This window comes from Channa argus, chromosome 6 (assembly GCF_033026475.1).
Source record: "Channa argus isolate prfri chromosome 6, Channa argus male v1.0, whole genome shotgun sequence".
In the NCBI taxonomy this organism is placed as follows: domain Eukaryota; kingdom Metazoa; phylum Chordata; class Actinopteri; order Anabantiformes; family Channidae; genus Channa; species Channa argus.
Window position 1 is genome coordinate 1,359,629 of NC_090202.1, and position 18,612 is coordinate 1,378,240.

Consider the following 18,612-nt stretch of genomic DNA (forward strand, 5'->3'; position numbering starts at 1 on the left):
ACAAACACAGCATTATCATTATCACGTCTGTTTTACCTTTTATCCACTGTCCATGTATCCATCCATTATCTTAAGCTGGCTCAGCAGTAGCAGCAGGTTTAGTAAGACTTTCCAGACATCTCTCTCCCAACTCCTCCGACAGGATTCCGGGCCATTGCTGGGCTAAATGAAATATATAATCTCTCCAGTGTTTCCTAGCCCAGAACATCCTTTGTCCACTGGGTGAATGTAATAGACTTTTGCCATTTCATGGCATAGTCTGGTATTATGGTATGCACTCAGTCTGAGGCCTGATGACAGTACAAATTGTTCTCTGCTTTAAGCCTGTGTGGTTTTCATGGCAATAGTTACCGTCAGATTCAGAGTTTGAAGTCAGAAAGTCTCACCTTGGCCCTGATCCTTCAACGTCTGTCTTCTCTCCTCTGTATTGCTGTGGTTTTGTTTCCACCCCTCGTTGGTTCAGGTTTCTGTCCCAACTTGAATCAAATGAATCAAATAAAATGTTCCGGCCTAAAAACACCAAAGCAGCATGTGGAATGGACCAATAGTAAATGGTCTGCTCTTATATATATCGCTTTTCTACCTATTGGCATTCAAATCGCTTTACACTGCTTCTCATTCGCACTCACAATCACACATGCACACACACACAATCACACACTGATGGGGGAGCTGCTATGCAGCTGGCCATCACTCACTGGGAGCGACTAAGTTGGGGTTCAGTGTCTTGCTCAAGGACACTTCAACATGTGACCGGAGGAGCCGGGGATCAAACCAACGACTGCAGGATTGATGAACATCCGCTCTGCTTCCTGTTCCACAGTTGCCCCATTAGAGTAAAAATTCAACTTTCACATGTAGTGAAGTAAAAGTACCATCCAATACACATACTAAAGTAAATTACAGTACCTAAACATTATACTTAGCAGTATTTGGTTGAATGGTCACCACTGATGTCAATCACTGCATATTGTCTCTCTCCCTAACATATTTATCTACAATAAATAATCTAATACACTATACTGACACGTCTCTAGCCAGGAAACACAATATTGGTGGTGGTCTGCAGTTCTTTTTGCGAGTACTACTCCCCTCCTGGTGAAGTGAGTCCAAGGAATGGCTCACCCCTGCAATCTTTTAGCGCACATTACCCAGGACACTCTGTGTAATTTCCTGCCTGTCAGCCAGCGGGCCAGGTCCAATACCCCAAGCACTTTGGAGAAGATAATCACCATCATATATTTAAAAGAGGCTGGAGAAGGAGCAGGGGGAGTTATGGACGGGAAGGGGATGTGGGTGGTGCAGAAGTGCAGAGGCTCTACTAGTGACAGGTGTTGATTAGATGAGGGGTGTTGTGCCCAATTCCCCCGTGCAATTTCTGCCAGGTATTCATAAACTGTCTGGCAGTCATATCTGAGGGTTCTGCACATTTTAAGGGACAGAACACCAATGGGAGGCTCAAGGTGAGAAGAGTTTTTTTTACATTTGGGTGATGGAGGAAATGCTGTGCGTATGGGAATATCACGTCCTGTATTGAATGCACAACTAATAACTAGCACACTGTAAGTAAATTTCTCCAGTATTTCTGACTTCATGAAGTTGATCATTATTCAAAATTGTTTCATGTCAATAAATCCTGTCGAAAGACCACAGACCTTTTAGTGTGTGAGTTCTCACCCATGTGTTTGACCCTCAGCCTGGAGCCTGTTGGTTCCTACTGTGTGACAATAAATATGTACTGACATCGTAATTGAAGGCTCAGTAATTAGTGAATAATTGCTGATTTTGGTTGTTTTATGTGTTTTCTTGACAGTAGGACACTTTTACAATACTGCTCGCTATACAAAGCAGACTGCTGTGCTTTCCGCTGTGTAATCTGCTGAGACACGGAGACCTCTGCAGGATTAGCAGCTCTAACTGAAAAGCTCTTTAACCGGATGTCTTAGTCTCACTGCTTCCTGGACTGGAAGTGAACATTTCCAATGGCCGTGGGTGAATCCCAAGCCTCCTAATTGTGTCCATGTGTCCCTTACTTGCATTTTTTCCTTGGGTCCAGATCCCCACAGCCACTTAACGTCTGGCTCTACTCTTGTCCAGAATTTATTGTGGAAAATAATCGACCTTCATAATGAGCACAGAAACTTGGGATTCTTTTATCAGTCAGACCTAATGGATTTGATGTAAAACTACAACTAAAAAGTCTTAAATAAATCTCTAATCTATTATCACACTATAGTATAAAACTTTGCTAGTGGTGCTGGGCTTAGATCAGCCTGGTCAGTAGCAGCATCCAATCTCCAACAGACTTCCAATAAAGCAGAACAGGTATAAGACATTAAGGATGTCCTTCAAGCTTGAGGACCAGAATAACTTCTAGATCAAGCAAGGATTGAGCAGCAAGGAACAGTCATTTAGGATACTTGGATGGCAGCAGATTAATGACAATGGGAAACAGTTAAATAGGAAAATAGTTGTAGAGGACTGGGCACAGTAATTACCAATTTATGTAAATGCAAAAATCTGGCCTCCTTCCTGACAGATGAGACTATGGCCTTCTGTTAAACTCAGATCCCTTCCACACGTTATGCTGTGTTAGGCCCAATCATCGTAAACTTGCATCATATCTCCAAATCCTTACTAAGCATGAGGACTGTGTGGAAATGAAGTTCTTGTCCCAGTGTGCACCAGGTCATGCTCAGTGTTCATCTCTAAGAGCCAGGTGTGTTATAGTTTATTTAACTAATCTGTCTTCTGGCCCTTTCTCAACAGGAACCAACCCAACTCGGCCCGGAGCCTTTCCTGGTGCCAACAGTCCTGGCCCTGTAGCTGACCTCTATGGAACTGGCAGTCAGGACTCTGGTGTGGGCAACTACATCAGTGCCACCAGCCCTCAGCCAGGCTCTGGCTTCAGCCACAGCATTGCTGTGAGTATAGCTGGGTTTCATCATCTACTTCATCACTCATCTCTCCACTAATGTCTTGTGGCTAAACTCATTCATCGCTCTCCTTATTTCACCACCAATTACATCAGAAGGCTGGACTTTAGGAACTATATTATTAAGAAATAATGATCAGCTTTGTATGTGTTATGAAATGATTGTTATTCATTTGCGATATCCACCTCTCGGTAGTTTTGTCATTTTTTTGCTTTTAATTCATACTTAGCTTACAGTAGCAATTCACCATGAAATAAAACATAAAGATCAAAGTTTAAGTTTAGTTCCAGTAGTCTTTGCGTACATGTTCCCTTTTTATTTCTTTAAACTGTCATAAAGCAAAGTAAAAAAAAAGTTAAACTGGGACTTTGCACTACAGCTCTCTGATGTGTCACTTCTGATCAGCAGCAGATGTCCAGCAGATCCAAGTCAAACCACACCCTTGCAAATATTTCTCAAACTTTTCAACCATTACAGGATTTTCTCTTCTAATCTATTCAGAAACGAGTCCTAAAAAGGCCCCTATAGGGCTTTTTATCAGTTAAAAAGAGGGGCCCAAATGTATGTAATGAGAAGGATTCTTCGTAGCGTTGATGACCACTCAATTGATACCATGAGCCAGTGAAAGCTTCTAGATGGATTGGATAGGCAGAGGAAACCTAAATTATAGCTGAGATCTTCCACTGACATCAGATAACAAACACCCAATATTAATATTTCCTGTTTTGATCTTCTGTCCAAGTAACATCAGACTGAGCAGAAATGTGTGTTTGACCACCTGCATTTGGTGCAGACATTTCATAAAAACCACCTGGTGGGCATCTTTGAAGTCACCCACATCATTTCAGCCTGGAGAAAACATGCAAAGAAAGGGCTCAACAGCAGCTTCTTGTCATTACTAAAGAATATTGACCATGGACATTATGTCATATATTAGGAGTATACTAATCATTATTATCTTTTTTTTCCTGAGACCAGATCAGTCTAGAATTTAATATCCAATCCAGAAGGTAATTATTCAGATTTGTAATGTTAAAATAACAGCTACTAAGTGTGAAGCACCATTTTTTTTTAAAAAATGACTTGATCCCAATATTGCTGAGATGATTGTTAGAATGAAAATTATTAAAATATGTATCACTTTGCTGGATTTTCTGGAACTACGGTATCACTTGACAATGTTATGGACTATACCACCTTCTCTCCCAAACTATCTACATAGTGTCCGTGTCCAGAGAGCTGAAACCAATCTGCTATCGGTGACAATTTTAAGTTCAAAGAGTAAATGGAACTGCTTGCAAATGGGAAACTGTTAGTTCAAGGCTTTGTACACAGCTATTTGCTAATGACAAAGAGCGAATGAGTTTAGCAAACTTTGCCAAAAGCAGTGTGTGAACTCAAAATCACTGGCTGGTGAATGAGTTCTTGCATTCACACTGAACCCTGTGCTGTAACACCAGCACATTGAGATAAAACCTGTTAGAGTTGCCCAGATGAGCATTAAACCCAATAATCAGAACAGGCTCAAGGCATCATTTAGTTGCACGGCGTCCTAATAAACTAATGAGTAATACAGTGAGTTCAGTTCTTCAGAACACCCAGCAGTGCATTTTGGTGGTAGCTGCGAAACACGTACAGTAACTGGTTCCTGTGGATGGATCATGGAAATATTATTCACCCTCTTCTCAAGGTTCCTTGTCTACATTGAATCATAGTCATTTCTGTAATACCAATCAACAAGTAAGTTTTTTTTAAGTTTTCACCCCCTTAAAGTTTTATTTTCATTTTTTTGTCACCTCAGCTTGTCCCGTGAGTTCAGGGTCGCCACAGCGGATCATTGTCCGCATGTTGATTTGGCACAGTTTTTACGCCGAGTGCCCCTTCTTGATGCAACCCTCCCCAATTTCTATCAGGCTTGGACCAGCACTGCACAGCAGGGGAGGGGAATGGGCTGTTAGGGGTTCAGTGTCTTGCCCAGAGACACTTCGACATATACCCAGGGGGATCGAACTACTCACCCTGTGGTCTGTGGACGACTGCCTTTCACACACTTATTGTAAATTATCTAAATTAAAGGTGCAATCAGCTCTTTTCCAAAGTAACAGTTGAATGAAGAACACCTGATTACAGGGAATGTGATTTATATAGTGTAGTATAAATACAGTTGTATCTGGAAGGTCCAGTTGGTGCAACAGAAGACAAAATAACACCCAGACAACTCCATGAAAAGATTATTGAAAAGTGGAAGACAGGCAGAGGATACAAGACTAATTCCTAGTCATTGAATATCTTTTGGAGTACATTAAATTCATCATTAAGAAATGGAAGAAACATGACACAGGTATAAATCTGCCTAGAGCGGCTCATATTCAATAACTGACTGTACAAGAAGCACATTAGTAAGCAAGGCCACCAAGACACTTATGACTCCTCTGAACTGCTCTGAGAGAGTTTCAAACTTCAGCGACTGAGATGGGAGAGAGTGTGCAGACAGCAACTCCTGCCTGGTTTCCTCCCCAGGTGAAGCTTCATAGGAAAACCTTATATTAAATCTAAGCTAGAGTTTGCCTGAAGTCAAGTGGAAGAATGTTCTGTGGTGTGATAAAACCAAAATTGAGCTTTCTGGTCATCAGATTATAGACGTGTAAAACAGTGTTAACCAACACACACACATCATCAACAACACACCATCTCCACCCTGAAGCACTGGGGGTGGGAACATTATGCTGTGGGGGGCTTCTCTGCAGCAGGCCTGGATGGCTTGTAAAGGTAAAGGGGAAGAAGAGATGTCCTGGAGGAAAACCCGATGTAGTCTGCAAAGACACTTGGAAGAATGTTTTATTATTATTATTTGTATTAAGACCCTACATACAGACAGACATACACATATATACACAAAAGGTTGAAGGAGAACAAAGTACATTTTCTGACGTGGCCCAGTCAGAGCCCAGACTTCAGTGTAACTGAGAATTTGTAAAAAAGAAAAAAAAAAACGACTGTTCACTCTCAATTCCTGTGCAATCTGACAGAGCTTGGCCCTGGGAAAAAAAATCTATGTCAAGAAGTTCAAAACTGAATGAGACCCCGACACACAGGCTCAATAGGTGCAGCTACGGAACTGAAATGGTTTAAATGTGTATGCAAATAAATATTTCTGATTATTTCTTTTTTTTACAGTTACCTTTGTAAACATTTATTTTCACTTTGACATGAAACAAACTAATTGACCATGATTCATCCATTTTTGCTATTATTATTAACTCCTATGTCAAAAACTCTGTCACAAACACAGTCTGTCCAAGCCCATTGGTTTCTATTGGAACAGATGTCAGACTTTAGTCCATGGTACTCAGACAGGAGGACACCATGTGGGACTGTTTTCAGTGGTGGCTTAATCCACATTTGGTCCCCAGTGAGTCTTTCTGGCAGAAAATAGTGTATGTTGGATTCAGTCAACTCTGTGTGTGTGTGTGTGTGTGTGTGTGTGTGTGTGTGTGTGTGTGTGTGTGTGTGTGTGTGTGTGTGTGTGTGTGTGTGTGTGTGTTTGCATGAATGAAAGAACATGTCACCAAGTGCAACAGTGTGATTTATTGTAGTTGTTTTGATCATCTGACATTGGAAAACTGTGACAAGCCCACTGCTCATTAGTAGATCAATTTACTCTTGGTTTGGAGGTTGTGTTGAGACTTGATGACAGAAGAAAAAAATCACCAGCAATGTAAGATAATCACATAATTAGGTGTTTCAGTTATGAAAACATTTTATTTTTTTACCCACTGGTGAGTGCAAGACACACTTCTGTACACTGTGCATAATCACTGTTTTGCATGTTGTGTGATTTTGTTTGTTAGCATGAATGGGACAGGTCGCACAAGGAGAAACGCTCAAGTCCTTAAAATCCAGAAATGAAAAAAACTTGGCAACACTGGTATTTAACGGCCCTGTTTAAGTCAACCAGTGCTGCCAAGTTTTGGTCATTTCTCTTATCGAGACTTGACATCTTCGCGGAGGTTTTTTTATATTTTTATTGGATTGATGAAACTTTAATCCGTAATTTACAACAAATAACATTTATTTCTTACAAACATGTACAAGTAGAAACCAGCCCCCATACAAACAGAATCATTTAGAGGTTTGGTTTTTACCAGCTCCAGTGTCTAAGAAATGAAGGTCAAGCTGAGAAAGACAGAACTTTGGCAGACAGTTCAGTATGAATCTGCTTTTTGTATATGAACAATTTTCAGCTCTAAATTAAACCCGGCACCGGCACCGGGGTCGCCCTAGGTGGCTGAGCGGGGCCGCGCCTGGTGGGGTGGGATTCGAGCCCCCGGCCTTCTGCATCCCAACGCAATACTCCACCACTAAGCCACCAGGCCCCCTCTTAAAGTAAAGCAAACAAGGACAAATAAAAGACACAGTGAAATGCAAACGGTGCAGATTCTGGGTCACAGTTACAGTTGAGTTCAAACCTCCAAACCGTAGATTCCAACCTGTGTGGTCTCACATTTTGGAACCTACTGTCCTTCCTGTTCATGCTGACACACCACTCTGTAAATAAAGCACACTCACCAATCCACTGCTACTTTTTGCCTTTTTTCAAGAAGCTCATACTGACACAGTTACTAATTGTGCATTTTAGGGTCCATTGATTGCGACAGCTTTTACAAATGGATACCATTGAAAGCTAACAGGTGACTGGTTGCCATCTCATTTGAGGTATTATAAACAATTTCTATATCACAGTATTATCTTTCCATGCAAACAAATTGTTCTCATTCCTGTTTTACACACGTCCCTCCCATCTCTGCTCCTATCATACTGTGGTGGCACAGCTTTTCACAGGGTGCACAGTCAGCTGTTTAGCCCATTTAAATGACCAGCCCTTTGAAAAGTTGTCAGTAAGTAAATGTATATCGTAAGGTGTATTTGCGATTCTCCCTTAGACGTCTGTCTGTCATTGTGACTGCAGTATTTGCCATTGTTTGACTCAGGTATGCATGAATACTCTTCTGCAAACTCTGCTTTCCCTCACCCATTGCTGCTCCCTGTCACACTTACCCAGGTAATGAGCTTTTTGCTTTGAATCTTGCAGAGGTAAAGAAAGATCAAACTTTATTTTGAAACTTTATTTGTACCTTCACCAAAGTTTTATAACATTCTGCCAAAGCAACTCGCTGCATATACTGAGCCATCATGGAAAACTACGTGAAGCCACAGTGTGGCGTAGGAATACGGGAAGCCATGGGAAAAGGCAACACATCAAAGCAAAGTTTGTCTGTAGTGTGTCCGTTCCCTCATACCAGCACTGGAACACTGACAGTCACTGCATGCCGTGCATCATACGTGTGCCAAAGCTTGCTGCCTTTGCCTCCGGACATGTTTCAGCTGCTCGTAGAATCATACATTTGTAGGTCTTTGAGCTGTTACTGTCATCATTGTGTCATTGTATTTAAAATGTTAACAAGTTCATATTTCATGATTCATTTGAGAACAGCCAAATGAGGGTTGATGCCAACCATTAATTCTAATATTGCAAATGAACTTGTGGTGGACTATGGTTGAAGTGGACATTGAATGCATCGGAATTTGACAAGCTGAGGCCCCCCCTGTCCCTTAATGTCTCTCTAGGTCTCACTAAATGGAGACACCAGAGTTCCTGTGAGACATTAAAGATTATGAAAATTATGAAATCTACAAAATGTCAGTTTTCTATGTGTCACAGTTTGGCAGATTTAAAACACCCAGTCTACTAAAAATGATGTTCCTATACAACTAAACTGCATTTTTTATTATTTTTTAAATTATGTTTTCTGAGGAATGTAGGTACCACGTGGTATCTTCCTGTAAGGATAACATGAGAATATGTACATAGAAAGTACATTTATGCTGAACATATATATACAGTATATAAAATGTTACCAGAAAACATATTTTTGTCCATGAAAATATCAGATAAAGCAGTAAATAGCCTGTTTCATTCTTTGCTGAAATATGCAGAGAATGAATATATATGTCCAGTTTGTGTGACTGCCATGTTTAATGGTTGTGTTTGGGCAGTTACAGCAGCTGGTTAGGATTTGAGAAAGATCAATTAATTAATTGCTTTTAAACAAATCCATGATCTTTCTCTAACCCTCTGGTGGTTTGGTTTCCTAAACCTAACCAGAGACAGGACTCTGAAATCGGTCTCAGGTCTGTGGCTTGACAGTCCTGCGCTTAGTACTCCCACCATTTGCTGCATAAACGTAATTGCATTTCCTGTTTACTTTTATAGGAATGTCATTTCCTGGAGACAGGGTTGGATCTAATTATTCACAAAATTAAAATATTTCAGATGAGGTCTTTCTAACAGTTTACCCTTTAATTAGAAATCAAAAAATCTAATGGTCAAATGTCTGTGAAATGTTCTGTGATGGATGCTGATGCTTTTAGTGGCTGGTGTCAAACCAGCTGATTGAATTGCATCAATTGTCCCACATCTCTGTTTTGATCTAAAACCTCAATTTCTTAGGTGTTGCAGCAACAACACATGAGTTGGAGAGGATTGTAACGTGATAAAATGTTTCTCAGAGTAAATGGTCCACTGATGGCCAACTACTGTATCAACCTCTATAAACCTCCCATAAAGCTTCATTCTTTTGGGTATAAAAAACTTAACTCAAACCATGTGATATGCTGACTCTTTGCTTGATTCCAGTGAGAATTAAGAAGACTGAACTCTGTCACAGCATATTTTCATATAAGTAAACTTTCTTCAACTTGTCCTAGTCACATTGCTGGGGCCCTTTTGTCTCTGTCTCGCACAGCAGGGTGTACTAGGTGAAAACGTTGGGTTTCCACTGACAATAGTGGTTATCACATCCAGCCTGTTCTCATTCCCAAAAAGCATTGCTTTGTCCAGTCCAGTCCTTTTGTGTTACTTGCAGACGTTTATTGGAACTTGCTTGCGTCGTAATCGATGTAAACTCTGGCACTTCCCTTTTTAATGATTAAAGCAACGGCACAGTTCACCGTGCAATTTGACCCCTTGGAAAGCGTCATTATCTGGGATGAGAACACGTTTGATTTTGTTACTGTCAGGTGTAATCAGCATATTTAGTAACCAGAAACAAAGGAGAAAAAAAAGGGGTGGGGTGTCGGTTTGGAGGGGGCTTGTTTCATCAGTCATGAACAGTAGGAAAACATTTATTTTGCACGTAAAAAACTGACATTATTCTCTCTAAAACCTGAAGACACTCTGTGTTCTGTGTGAAGTGAAGCTCCTTACTAAGAGATTTAGTGAAAGTTCTGGTGTTTATGCTGCTACACTGCCAGCAGAATATGTCAGGAGGCCACAGTTTCTAAACTGCTTCTGTGTACAGGTGATGCCATCCAGCACTAACCACTACAGCATCCATGTGGTGAGCCAGGGAGGTGGCACCAGATGAAGACCAGCTTGAAATCAAAAGTTAAACATCATCACAGTATAAGATGACAGTCTGCTGTACTATAAAGCCTGACCTGCTATTGAGATCCCACTGACTGTACTGTAGTCTGGTATTTTTGTGTAGAGGTTTCCTGTTTATATTTTCACTTTTGATGATTTTTCTTTTTTAATTTAAATAGCTTTTTTTGAAATTATAACTTTTTTTGTCTTGGACTTTAATAATGAAAAAAAAATTGTATTAAGTATTGAGTTCTGACGATTTTACATGTACCATTGTTACTTTTGAACCTCCTGTAAAAAAAAAAATGATGTATGTGCTTTCTTTGTGTGTGTGTGTCTGCTGAGACACTGTGGATACTTTTTTATCTTTGGGTGATTGAAAGATTGTCAGTTTGCACATACCAAGACATCTGACATGAACCAATGGAGAAAGTGTTGGTTCATCCAAATAACACAAGACACGCCAATAACACTTAGCAGCTTTGGTTCTAGCAGTGTGCTCACAGAACATACCTATTTTTGGCAATAAGAGGACTACAGTATTTTCACAGTCCTGTTTTATAAATGTTTCATTGTCCGGAGAAACAAATTAGAAAATGTTGTCCTTTAATACCATGTCAGACTTATAAAGAAGTGTATAACTGTAAACTGTGTTTCAGTCATTGCATATAGTGCTTTAGAGAGAGACAGATGAGCAGTATTGTTGTGATGTTATAGCTGATCAGGCAAAAAAGCCACACTATGCTGGATGGAGCTGTCCCACCAGAGTCCCATCCATTGCACAACACCCGAGGAGATGATCGTCCCCCCTGCCGGAGCCGTATGAGCTCTTTCCAACTGTGGCTAATTTAATACCAGCATACTTGTCTACGTAATCGCTAGAGCGTGCACAGTTTGAAAAAGACAACACAACGCTGTTGTTGGATGTGCACTCTGTGACATGCAACTGACAGGCTCCTCTCTCACTCTCCTGTGTCACGGCGACCCTGGAGCTCAAGTAGCATGAAAAGAAATCAATCCAAAGCACACTTTTTTTGGAAATACTACAAAAATCCGTTGTGTCCTCATATTTCACAGAGATGATGTTTGTTTCTTTGATACACTGTTTGTCTTTCCCTGTCTGGTGTCACACAAAAAAGGCAATATTTCGAGTCGAATATATTTTTAGTAACTTATGTTTCCTTCTGAGGAGGAAGCAGATGAGGGTTGCTTATTACCTCAGTCCTGTATGTTTGTAACGATGACCAGAGAACTTATTTGAAGATGACACGCTTGGCTTACAAAGTGAAGTTGTTGCACTGTGATTAGAGGTAAAGTTAACAGCAGATTTCCTTTGCACATTAGTTTGATCTATGAAGTAGACTTAATAAAGTGAAGGAGTTTTTTTTATTTTTTTTTTTTACGGTTCTGAAAATTTTGACATTTGCCAAACAGCCTGCACACTGCTGGTTGATCAGTCACCACTACGTGTACACAAAATATCCAGCCGATTCGAACGTTATCAGGCCATTAAATGGTGAGTTATCAGTCATTATCAGCATGTTACGAAGGTTTGGTTGGTCACTTACTACTTACTTACATAGTAAGTATAATTGAAACATGTGGGACACTGGGGCCATTTAAGGACGGTGTTGCCAAACTTTCATTTAGAGATGTAAACACATAGTCGACAACGTCTTTGTAAAGAGGACATCTGGGTGGATGGGTGGGTGACAAAACACAGGACTATGAGACAAATAACCTGTTTGTCTGCTGTTTGATACTCTGCTGTTTCTGTATTTTTATCAAAACCACAATCTTTCTCTAACCCTAACCCACTTATTTTTGTGCCTAGTGACTTACCGAGCTTGCTAGCATGTGGGGCAGGTACCTATCGGCTCATACATATGGTTGTTATAGCAACACATAACAACCATTGAATGGCATGATAACATCCGAAGCAGGTGATTTTTTTCACACAAAAAACTAGAAATAGGAAAATAGGAATGTTATCTATAATTTCATGTAAATAGGAATTTGCTATAACTAAAGAAATGATCTTTGTTTAAGGTTTGAAATGGTTTATGGATTGATAAATGTATATGCTGTTTCTTCCTCTTTGTGCTGACACAGATGTTTCACAGATTACTTTTACAAACCATAAGGAGTTGAATGCTGGATTGTTTCTAAACTGGTGACTTCAAGTAATAATCAAGTACTCAAAAAAAAAATCTATGTTGCTAATTAAAAAGAGAAACATGTATGTTCCCTTGTATGATTTACATTTTTAAGAAGGATTTGTATTGATATTTTTGTGGTTGTTTGATGATTATATGAATAATATCTATAAAACCAACACTAATAATATAATGTACTGTACATCATCCAGTTCTTTCTCCATTCCCTGTCACCCTCTACTATAATCTTCAGTTGATCATGATGTATTTCAGTAATGTAAACAAAAGAAAATCCAATGACATTATATAGTAGTGCTGTCTTTGATACCAGTGTAGTGGACTATACGCACATTTGTTAATCTTTAAAACTCTCACTCTCTTCTTCTCTCCTCTCACTCTTTCTCCTAGTAACTAGTGATAGATGTTCTGTAGTTACAATAGATGCTAGTAGCTTGTACTCATTACATAATATAGGACCTGTAAGGATAGAACTTTCTGATTTTCCATCTGGGGTATAAAAAGCAGACATTGGTCTCACTCGTTTTTTTTATTTTTCTGATGACTTTCTGTTCTGTGCTGCTCTCACGTGGTTTCAGTGAACCAAAGCTCTCATTGAAAACATTTAAAGGAAGACTTGCTGTATGTCAATGTTGTAAACAAGGCATTAATTAGATTCCCACCCTTGAATGTTATTTAAAAAAGGGGGTGTGCCATACTACCTTAAATGCTTAAGCTAGATATGCAAAATACTTTGATTTGTTATAATTTAATAGGTAACAGTAAGGATTTTATTACACTACTGAAGCAGATGACATATTTTTATATAGTTATAACAGATCAATGATAATAACAGTAATAACAATAATAACTATTATAAATATCATTAATCTGAACTCTATGTTTCAATATTTGTACTCTTGAACGATACCCATGGTACTACTACTTTTGAATACAGTTTTTTACGTGTTAACTTCAGTATTTGTACATTTGAATTCGAATTCATCAACACCCAAAAAATATTTGTATTTGTTTCTTGAATCATGGAAACAGCTCATACTTTAAGCAGAGTCCGACTGTCAATCACAGAAGCTCGTTCTCTAGTTGCTGACTGATCAATGCTCGACTTCTTATATGACCTTACAATAACTGTGTGACATACAAGGTAACGATAGGGATCTGAATAGAAGTGACAAATAAACTTTAAGGAGCAGATTTACTTCACTCTTTGCACATTTTACTGTGTTGTAATTTTAATTGTAAATTGAATAAATTGCCACACTTCCTTCTTCTATTTCAATCTTTATTACAATCAAAAACTCACCTTTGGCAGTAATTACAGCTCACAATCCTGTTTGATAAGTATGGGCTTCTCACACCTTGAGTTATCCTATTCTTCTTGTCGGATCCTGTCAAGCTCAGTCAGACTGGGTCTCTGAATAAATTCTATGGGGTTTAAATGTGGGCATTAGTTGGACTACGCGAACAGTGGGGATGGTCAACTTTAGGGAGAGTCTTTCTTATTTATCAAGGCCTCCTGGGAAAAATGTCGAAATTGTTTTATACACTCCAGATCTAGTTTTCATATAAAAATGTCATCCTAGAGGTTTACAGGGAGTTAGTAGGACTTTGTGTCTTGGTTTTTGTTCTGGTATCTAGTGTGAATTGTTTTTTTCCTTAATTAAACTAAGTTTGCCACAGGTGGACTATGTCATGGTTACAATAACAACATGGTTAAGGTCAGGCATGAATTGTGGTCATGATTAAAGGAAGCATCACCCAGTTTCCTGCTTTGTCTCAGACAAAAGTCAAGTTTGCTACAGCTGCTAAAGAGCCTGAATGGAAACATGGACATTTTGTGTCTCTTTTCTTGGGAGAACAGTCTACTGAGTTGTCCAACTAGGTGGCCATGACAGTTGTAAGCGACTGAACATTAGCAGTTTTTTTCCTCTTAAGCATTTCCCCACACTGAAAACCCAAAAAGCTCTTTAATCAAAAGTGTAGCTCTAAGCAGATATAAGTTCATTGAATCCATGTTTTCTCACTTTTCATTGCTTTATTGGAACATTGCAAAGCTTCCTGCTTTCACCCTTAACACTGCCACTGCATGTGAATTTGCTTATGCACGTTTAGTTTCAGTTTCATACAAACACATTTTATAGGAAAAACATGTAGAATTGTGTGTTGCTGGCCAATGATTAGCATTTAAAGGATTTACCTTATTTAAGGTATGAGGCTTGGACGATACAGTGGTTTTACAGTAATGTGGTGCTGTGCCTTTATTAACAATGATAAGTGAGCTTATTGTGCAACCGTGATAGTGACTGTGATAACTATGATAGCATATCTTCCATAGATAAATAGATAAGTACACATTAAAATACGACACGAAGCAATACAGTTTGTCACAGAAAATAATCACAGCCAGTCCTGCTTTATGAATCTGGACATGCTTAAATGCTTATTAAAGTATGAGCTGTTTATTCCAGTTCCACGTCTTATGCAACACACGTTCATTGCTTCACATCGTTTTCATTTGATTTGATAGCTCGCACTTTAAGGTAGCATGGCTCTGTTGTTGCTCTACTTTTCGTTAATATTGACGGTTTACAGCTAATGAATGTTACACATCTTGTTAGAGTTCATCATTGGATAACTGTTGACTAAAAACAAAGAGAAGACATCGACATATGACCTGGAAAGTGTTGGAATATGTATTTTGAGTGTACTACTGTATCCACTTAAACTTGAATCTCGAGGCAAGTGCTAGGTATGGCCAACTCCACAAACACAGCTTCATGCTGGGGATTTCCGTGTATAAGCGTACTGAAACAAATGTATAAAGTATAATAATTTATGTCTGTGTCTAGAAGTTGTTTAGAAGTGGTGCAGTCACTAGTGTCTCATGATGTAGCAGCAGAAGCTTGTCCTTCATCCGGAGGTTGCTGATTGTCTTGTCCATCCCTGCCACTTGCCCATTTTTTAATGTTAACAGACTTTTTACCATGAGAGCTGACTGAACGGACTGACTGTCTGAAAGCTTCTTTCAGGTCTTCTTGTATGGCTTGCTCAAGCCCTGTTGTAAAAAAAAAATTAAAAATTAAACAAAAAAAAAAAAAAAAGAAGAGAGAAAAATAAGAACAAAAGGTGGATGGGGTCTCTCACATCCCAAATGTGGAAAGTATAATTTTATATTTGTATTTTCAAATAATGATAATAAAAGATGTTTGTGAAAGGTTTCCATCCTCTACTCTGGTCCAGAAATTAATGTGTTTGTCTAAAAAATACAAATAAAAAGATTTCAACAAGTTGGAAAATGTTTTTACTGCTGAAACATTATAGATTTTATTTAAATGAAAAAAAACAAAACACAAAACTCAGTCAGTTAACAACAGGATCATGATGCAAGACTGTGATTACAACCAACAAATCAAATCACATTATAGGTGAAGTCCATTACATTTCATTTCAGTTAGAGACACAGTCTGCAGCTCTCTGTTCGGATACAGCTTTGACTCATACTGCACAGCCCCTTCAGCCAGTCCTACTTATTAAATCACAGTAAAAAAAAAGCTAATATCTAGAATAGAAGCAGAAATAGTTGTTCTGCTCTGATTGGTCAGGAGGGTGAGCCTTGGTCAAAGCTCAGAAAAAAGGGAATAAGTTTACACAAGCACCAGTGCTGCTGAATGAGTCTGTGTCATGAGAGGCTTCCACCACATAAGATCAGAATAAAATAAAATAAAAACCTGTACCAAATCAAAAATACAGATTTCCATATGGGATTGATCAAAGCCCGGGTTACCAGCATCCACCAACAGTACTACACCAGCAGTGAAACAGTGAAACCCATGCTACTATTGGGTGAGTAAGGAGAAAGATAAGGGGAAGGTGGAGTTTAGAGTCTGTGACTGATATTATGGAACAGAGAAAGGTAGTTTTACTGTGTTTACAGTAGTGGAAGGGCAGTAAAGCTGAGAACAGGTGGATTTAACTGTTATGTTATAACATAACTCACATGACATAGATAGGAAGAGAAATGGTGAAGGGATAATCTTAAAGAGGCAATCAAGAAATCAAGAGTGTCTGATAGAACACTGAGTGTAAAACTGGAAATGAAAGGAGTTTTCTTCTTTTCCTTTGGGCTGTTTCCCTTTCAGGAGTCGCCACAGCGAATCATGTGCCTCCATCTAACTCTGTCCTCTGCATCCTCTTCTCTCACACCAACTAACTTCATGTCCTCTCTCACTACATCCATAAATCTCCTCTTTGGTCTTCCTCTAGACCTCCTGCCTGGCAGCTCCAACCTCAGTGTCCTTCTACTGATATATTCACAGTTTCTCCTCTGAACATGTCCAAACCACCTCAATCTGTCCTCTCTGACTTTATCTCCAACACATCTAACATGATCTGTCCCTCTGCTGTCCTCATTCCTGATCCTGTCCATCCTCGTCTCTCCCAAAGAGAACCTCAACATCTTAAGCTCTGCTACCTCCAGCTCTGCCTCCTGTCTTTTCTTCAGTGCCACTGTCTCTAAGCCGAACAACATCTCTGGTCTCACCACCATCTTGAACACCTTTCCTTTCATTCTCGCTGATACTCTTTTATCACACAACACACCTGACACTTTTCTCCACCCGTTCCAACCTGCCTGCACTCACCTCTTCACCTCTTTTCCACACTCTCCGTTGCTCTGAACTGTTGACCCTAAGTACTTAAAGTCCTGCACCTTCTTCACCTCTGCTCCCTGTAACCTCACTGTCCCACCTGGGTTCCTCTCATTGACACACATGTATTCTGTCTTGCTGCGGCTAAGCTTCATTCCTCTGTTTTCCAGAGCAGACCTCCACCTCTCTAGATTTTCCTCCACCTGCTCCCTGCTCTCATTACAAATCACAATGTCATCTGCAAACATCATAGTCCATGGAGATTCCTGTCTAACCTCATCTGTCAGTCTGTCCATCACCAGAGCAAACAAGAAGGGGCTCTGAGCTGATCCTTGATGCAGACCAGCCTCCACCTTGAACTCCTCTGTCACACCTACAGCACCTCACCACTGTCTTACAGCTCTCATACATGTCCTGCACCACTCTAACATACTTCTCTGCTGCTCCAGACGTCCTCATACAACACCACAGCTCCTCTCTCTGCACCCTGTCATACGCTTTTTCTAAATCTACGAAGACACAATGCAACTCCCTCTGACCTTCTCTGTACTTCCCCATCAACATCCTCAAAGCAAATACTGCATCTGTTGGACTCTTTCTAGGCATGAAACCATATTGCTGCTCACAAATGTTCACCTTTGCCCTTAGCCGAGCTTCCACTACTCTTTCCCACAACTTCATTGTTTGGCTCATCAGCTTTATTCCTCTGTAGTTGCCACAGCTCTGCACATCTCCCTTGTTCTTAAAAATTGGTACCAGTACACTTCTTGTTAAACAAACTAGTCAGAAACTCTACTGCCACCTCTCCTAGACACTTCCATACCTCCACAGGTTTGTCATCAGGACCAACTGCCTTTCCACTCTTCATCCTCTTCAACGTCCTCCTCACTTCACTCTTACTAATCTTTGCTACTTCCTGCTCCACATCAGTCACCTCTTCTACTCTTCGTTCCCTTTTATTTTCCTCGTTCATCAACTCTTCAAAGTTCTCCTTCCATCTTCCCATCACACTCCTGGCACCTGTCAATACATTTCCATCCTTATCTTTAATCACACTAACCTGCTGCACATCCTTCCCATCTCTGTCTCTTTGTCTGGCCAACCTGTACAAATCCACCTCTCCATCTTTAGTGTCCAACCTAACATACAAGTCCTCATATGCTCTTTGTTTGGCCTTTGCCACCTCTAACTTCACCTTACACTGTATCTCCATATACTCCTGTCTACTCTCTTCAGTCCTCTCAGTGTCCCACTTCTTCTTAGCTGATCTCTTTCACTCCTGATGTCTACCACCATCTGTCCTTCTGTGTTTCTGTCCTGAAGACCAAACCTGCCCATCACAGTCTCATCACCTCTGTTCCCTTCATCTACATGTCCATTGAAATCTGCACCAATCACCACTCTCTCACCTCTGAGGATGCTCTGCATCA

General features: G+C 39.9%; 1 protein-coding gene across 10 annotated transcripts in view; it reads left to right on the forward strand.

The window, feature by feature from the left end:
* msi2b (musashi RNA-binding protein 2b) overlaps positions 1–12,711 on the forward strand; it is a 248,973-nt gene extending 236,262 nt beyond the window's left edge. For 6 of the 10 annotated variants that reach the window (XM_067507487.1, XM_067507482.1, XM_067507484.1 and 3 more), the window contains 2 exons: positions 2,770–2,924; positions 10,298–12,711. In XM_067507487.1, the coding sequence (XP_067363588.1) occupies positions 2,770–2,924; positions 10,298–10,363 (221 nt within the window). In that variant the 3' untranslated portion in view covers positions 10,364–12,711. Of the gene's footprint in view, positions 1–2,769; positions 2,925–7,575; positions 7,653–10,297 lie in introns of all 10 variants that reach the window. The other 4 variants (XM_067507483.1, XM_067507488.1, XM_067507490.1 and 1 more) reach the window with 1 other exon arrangement.
* The last annotated feature ends 5,901 nt before the right edge of the window (positions 12,712–18,612 follow it).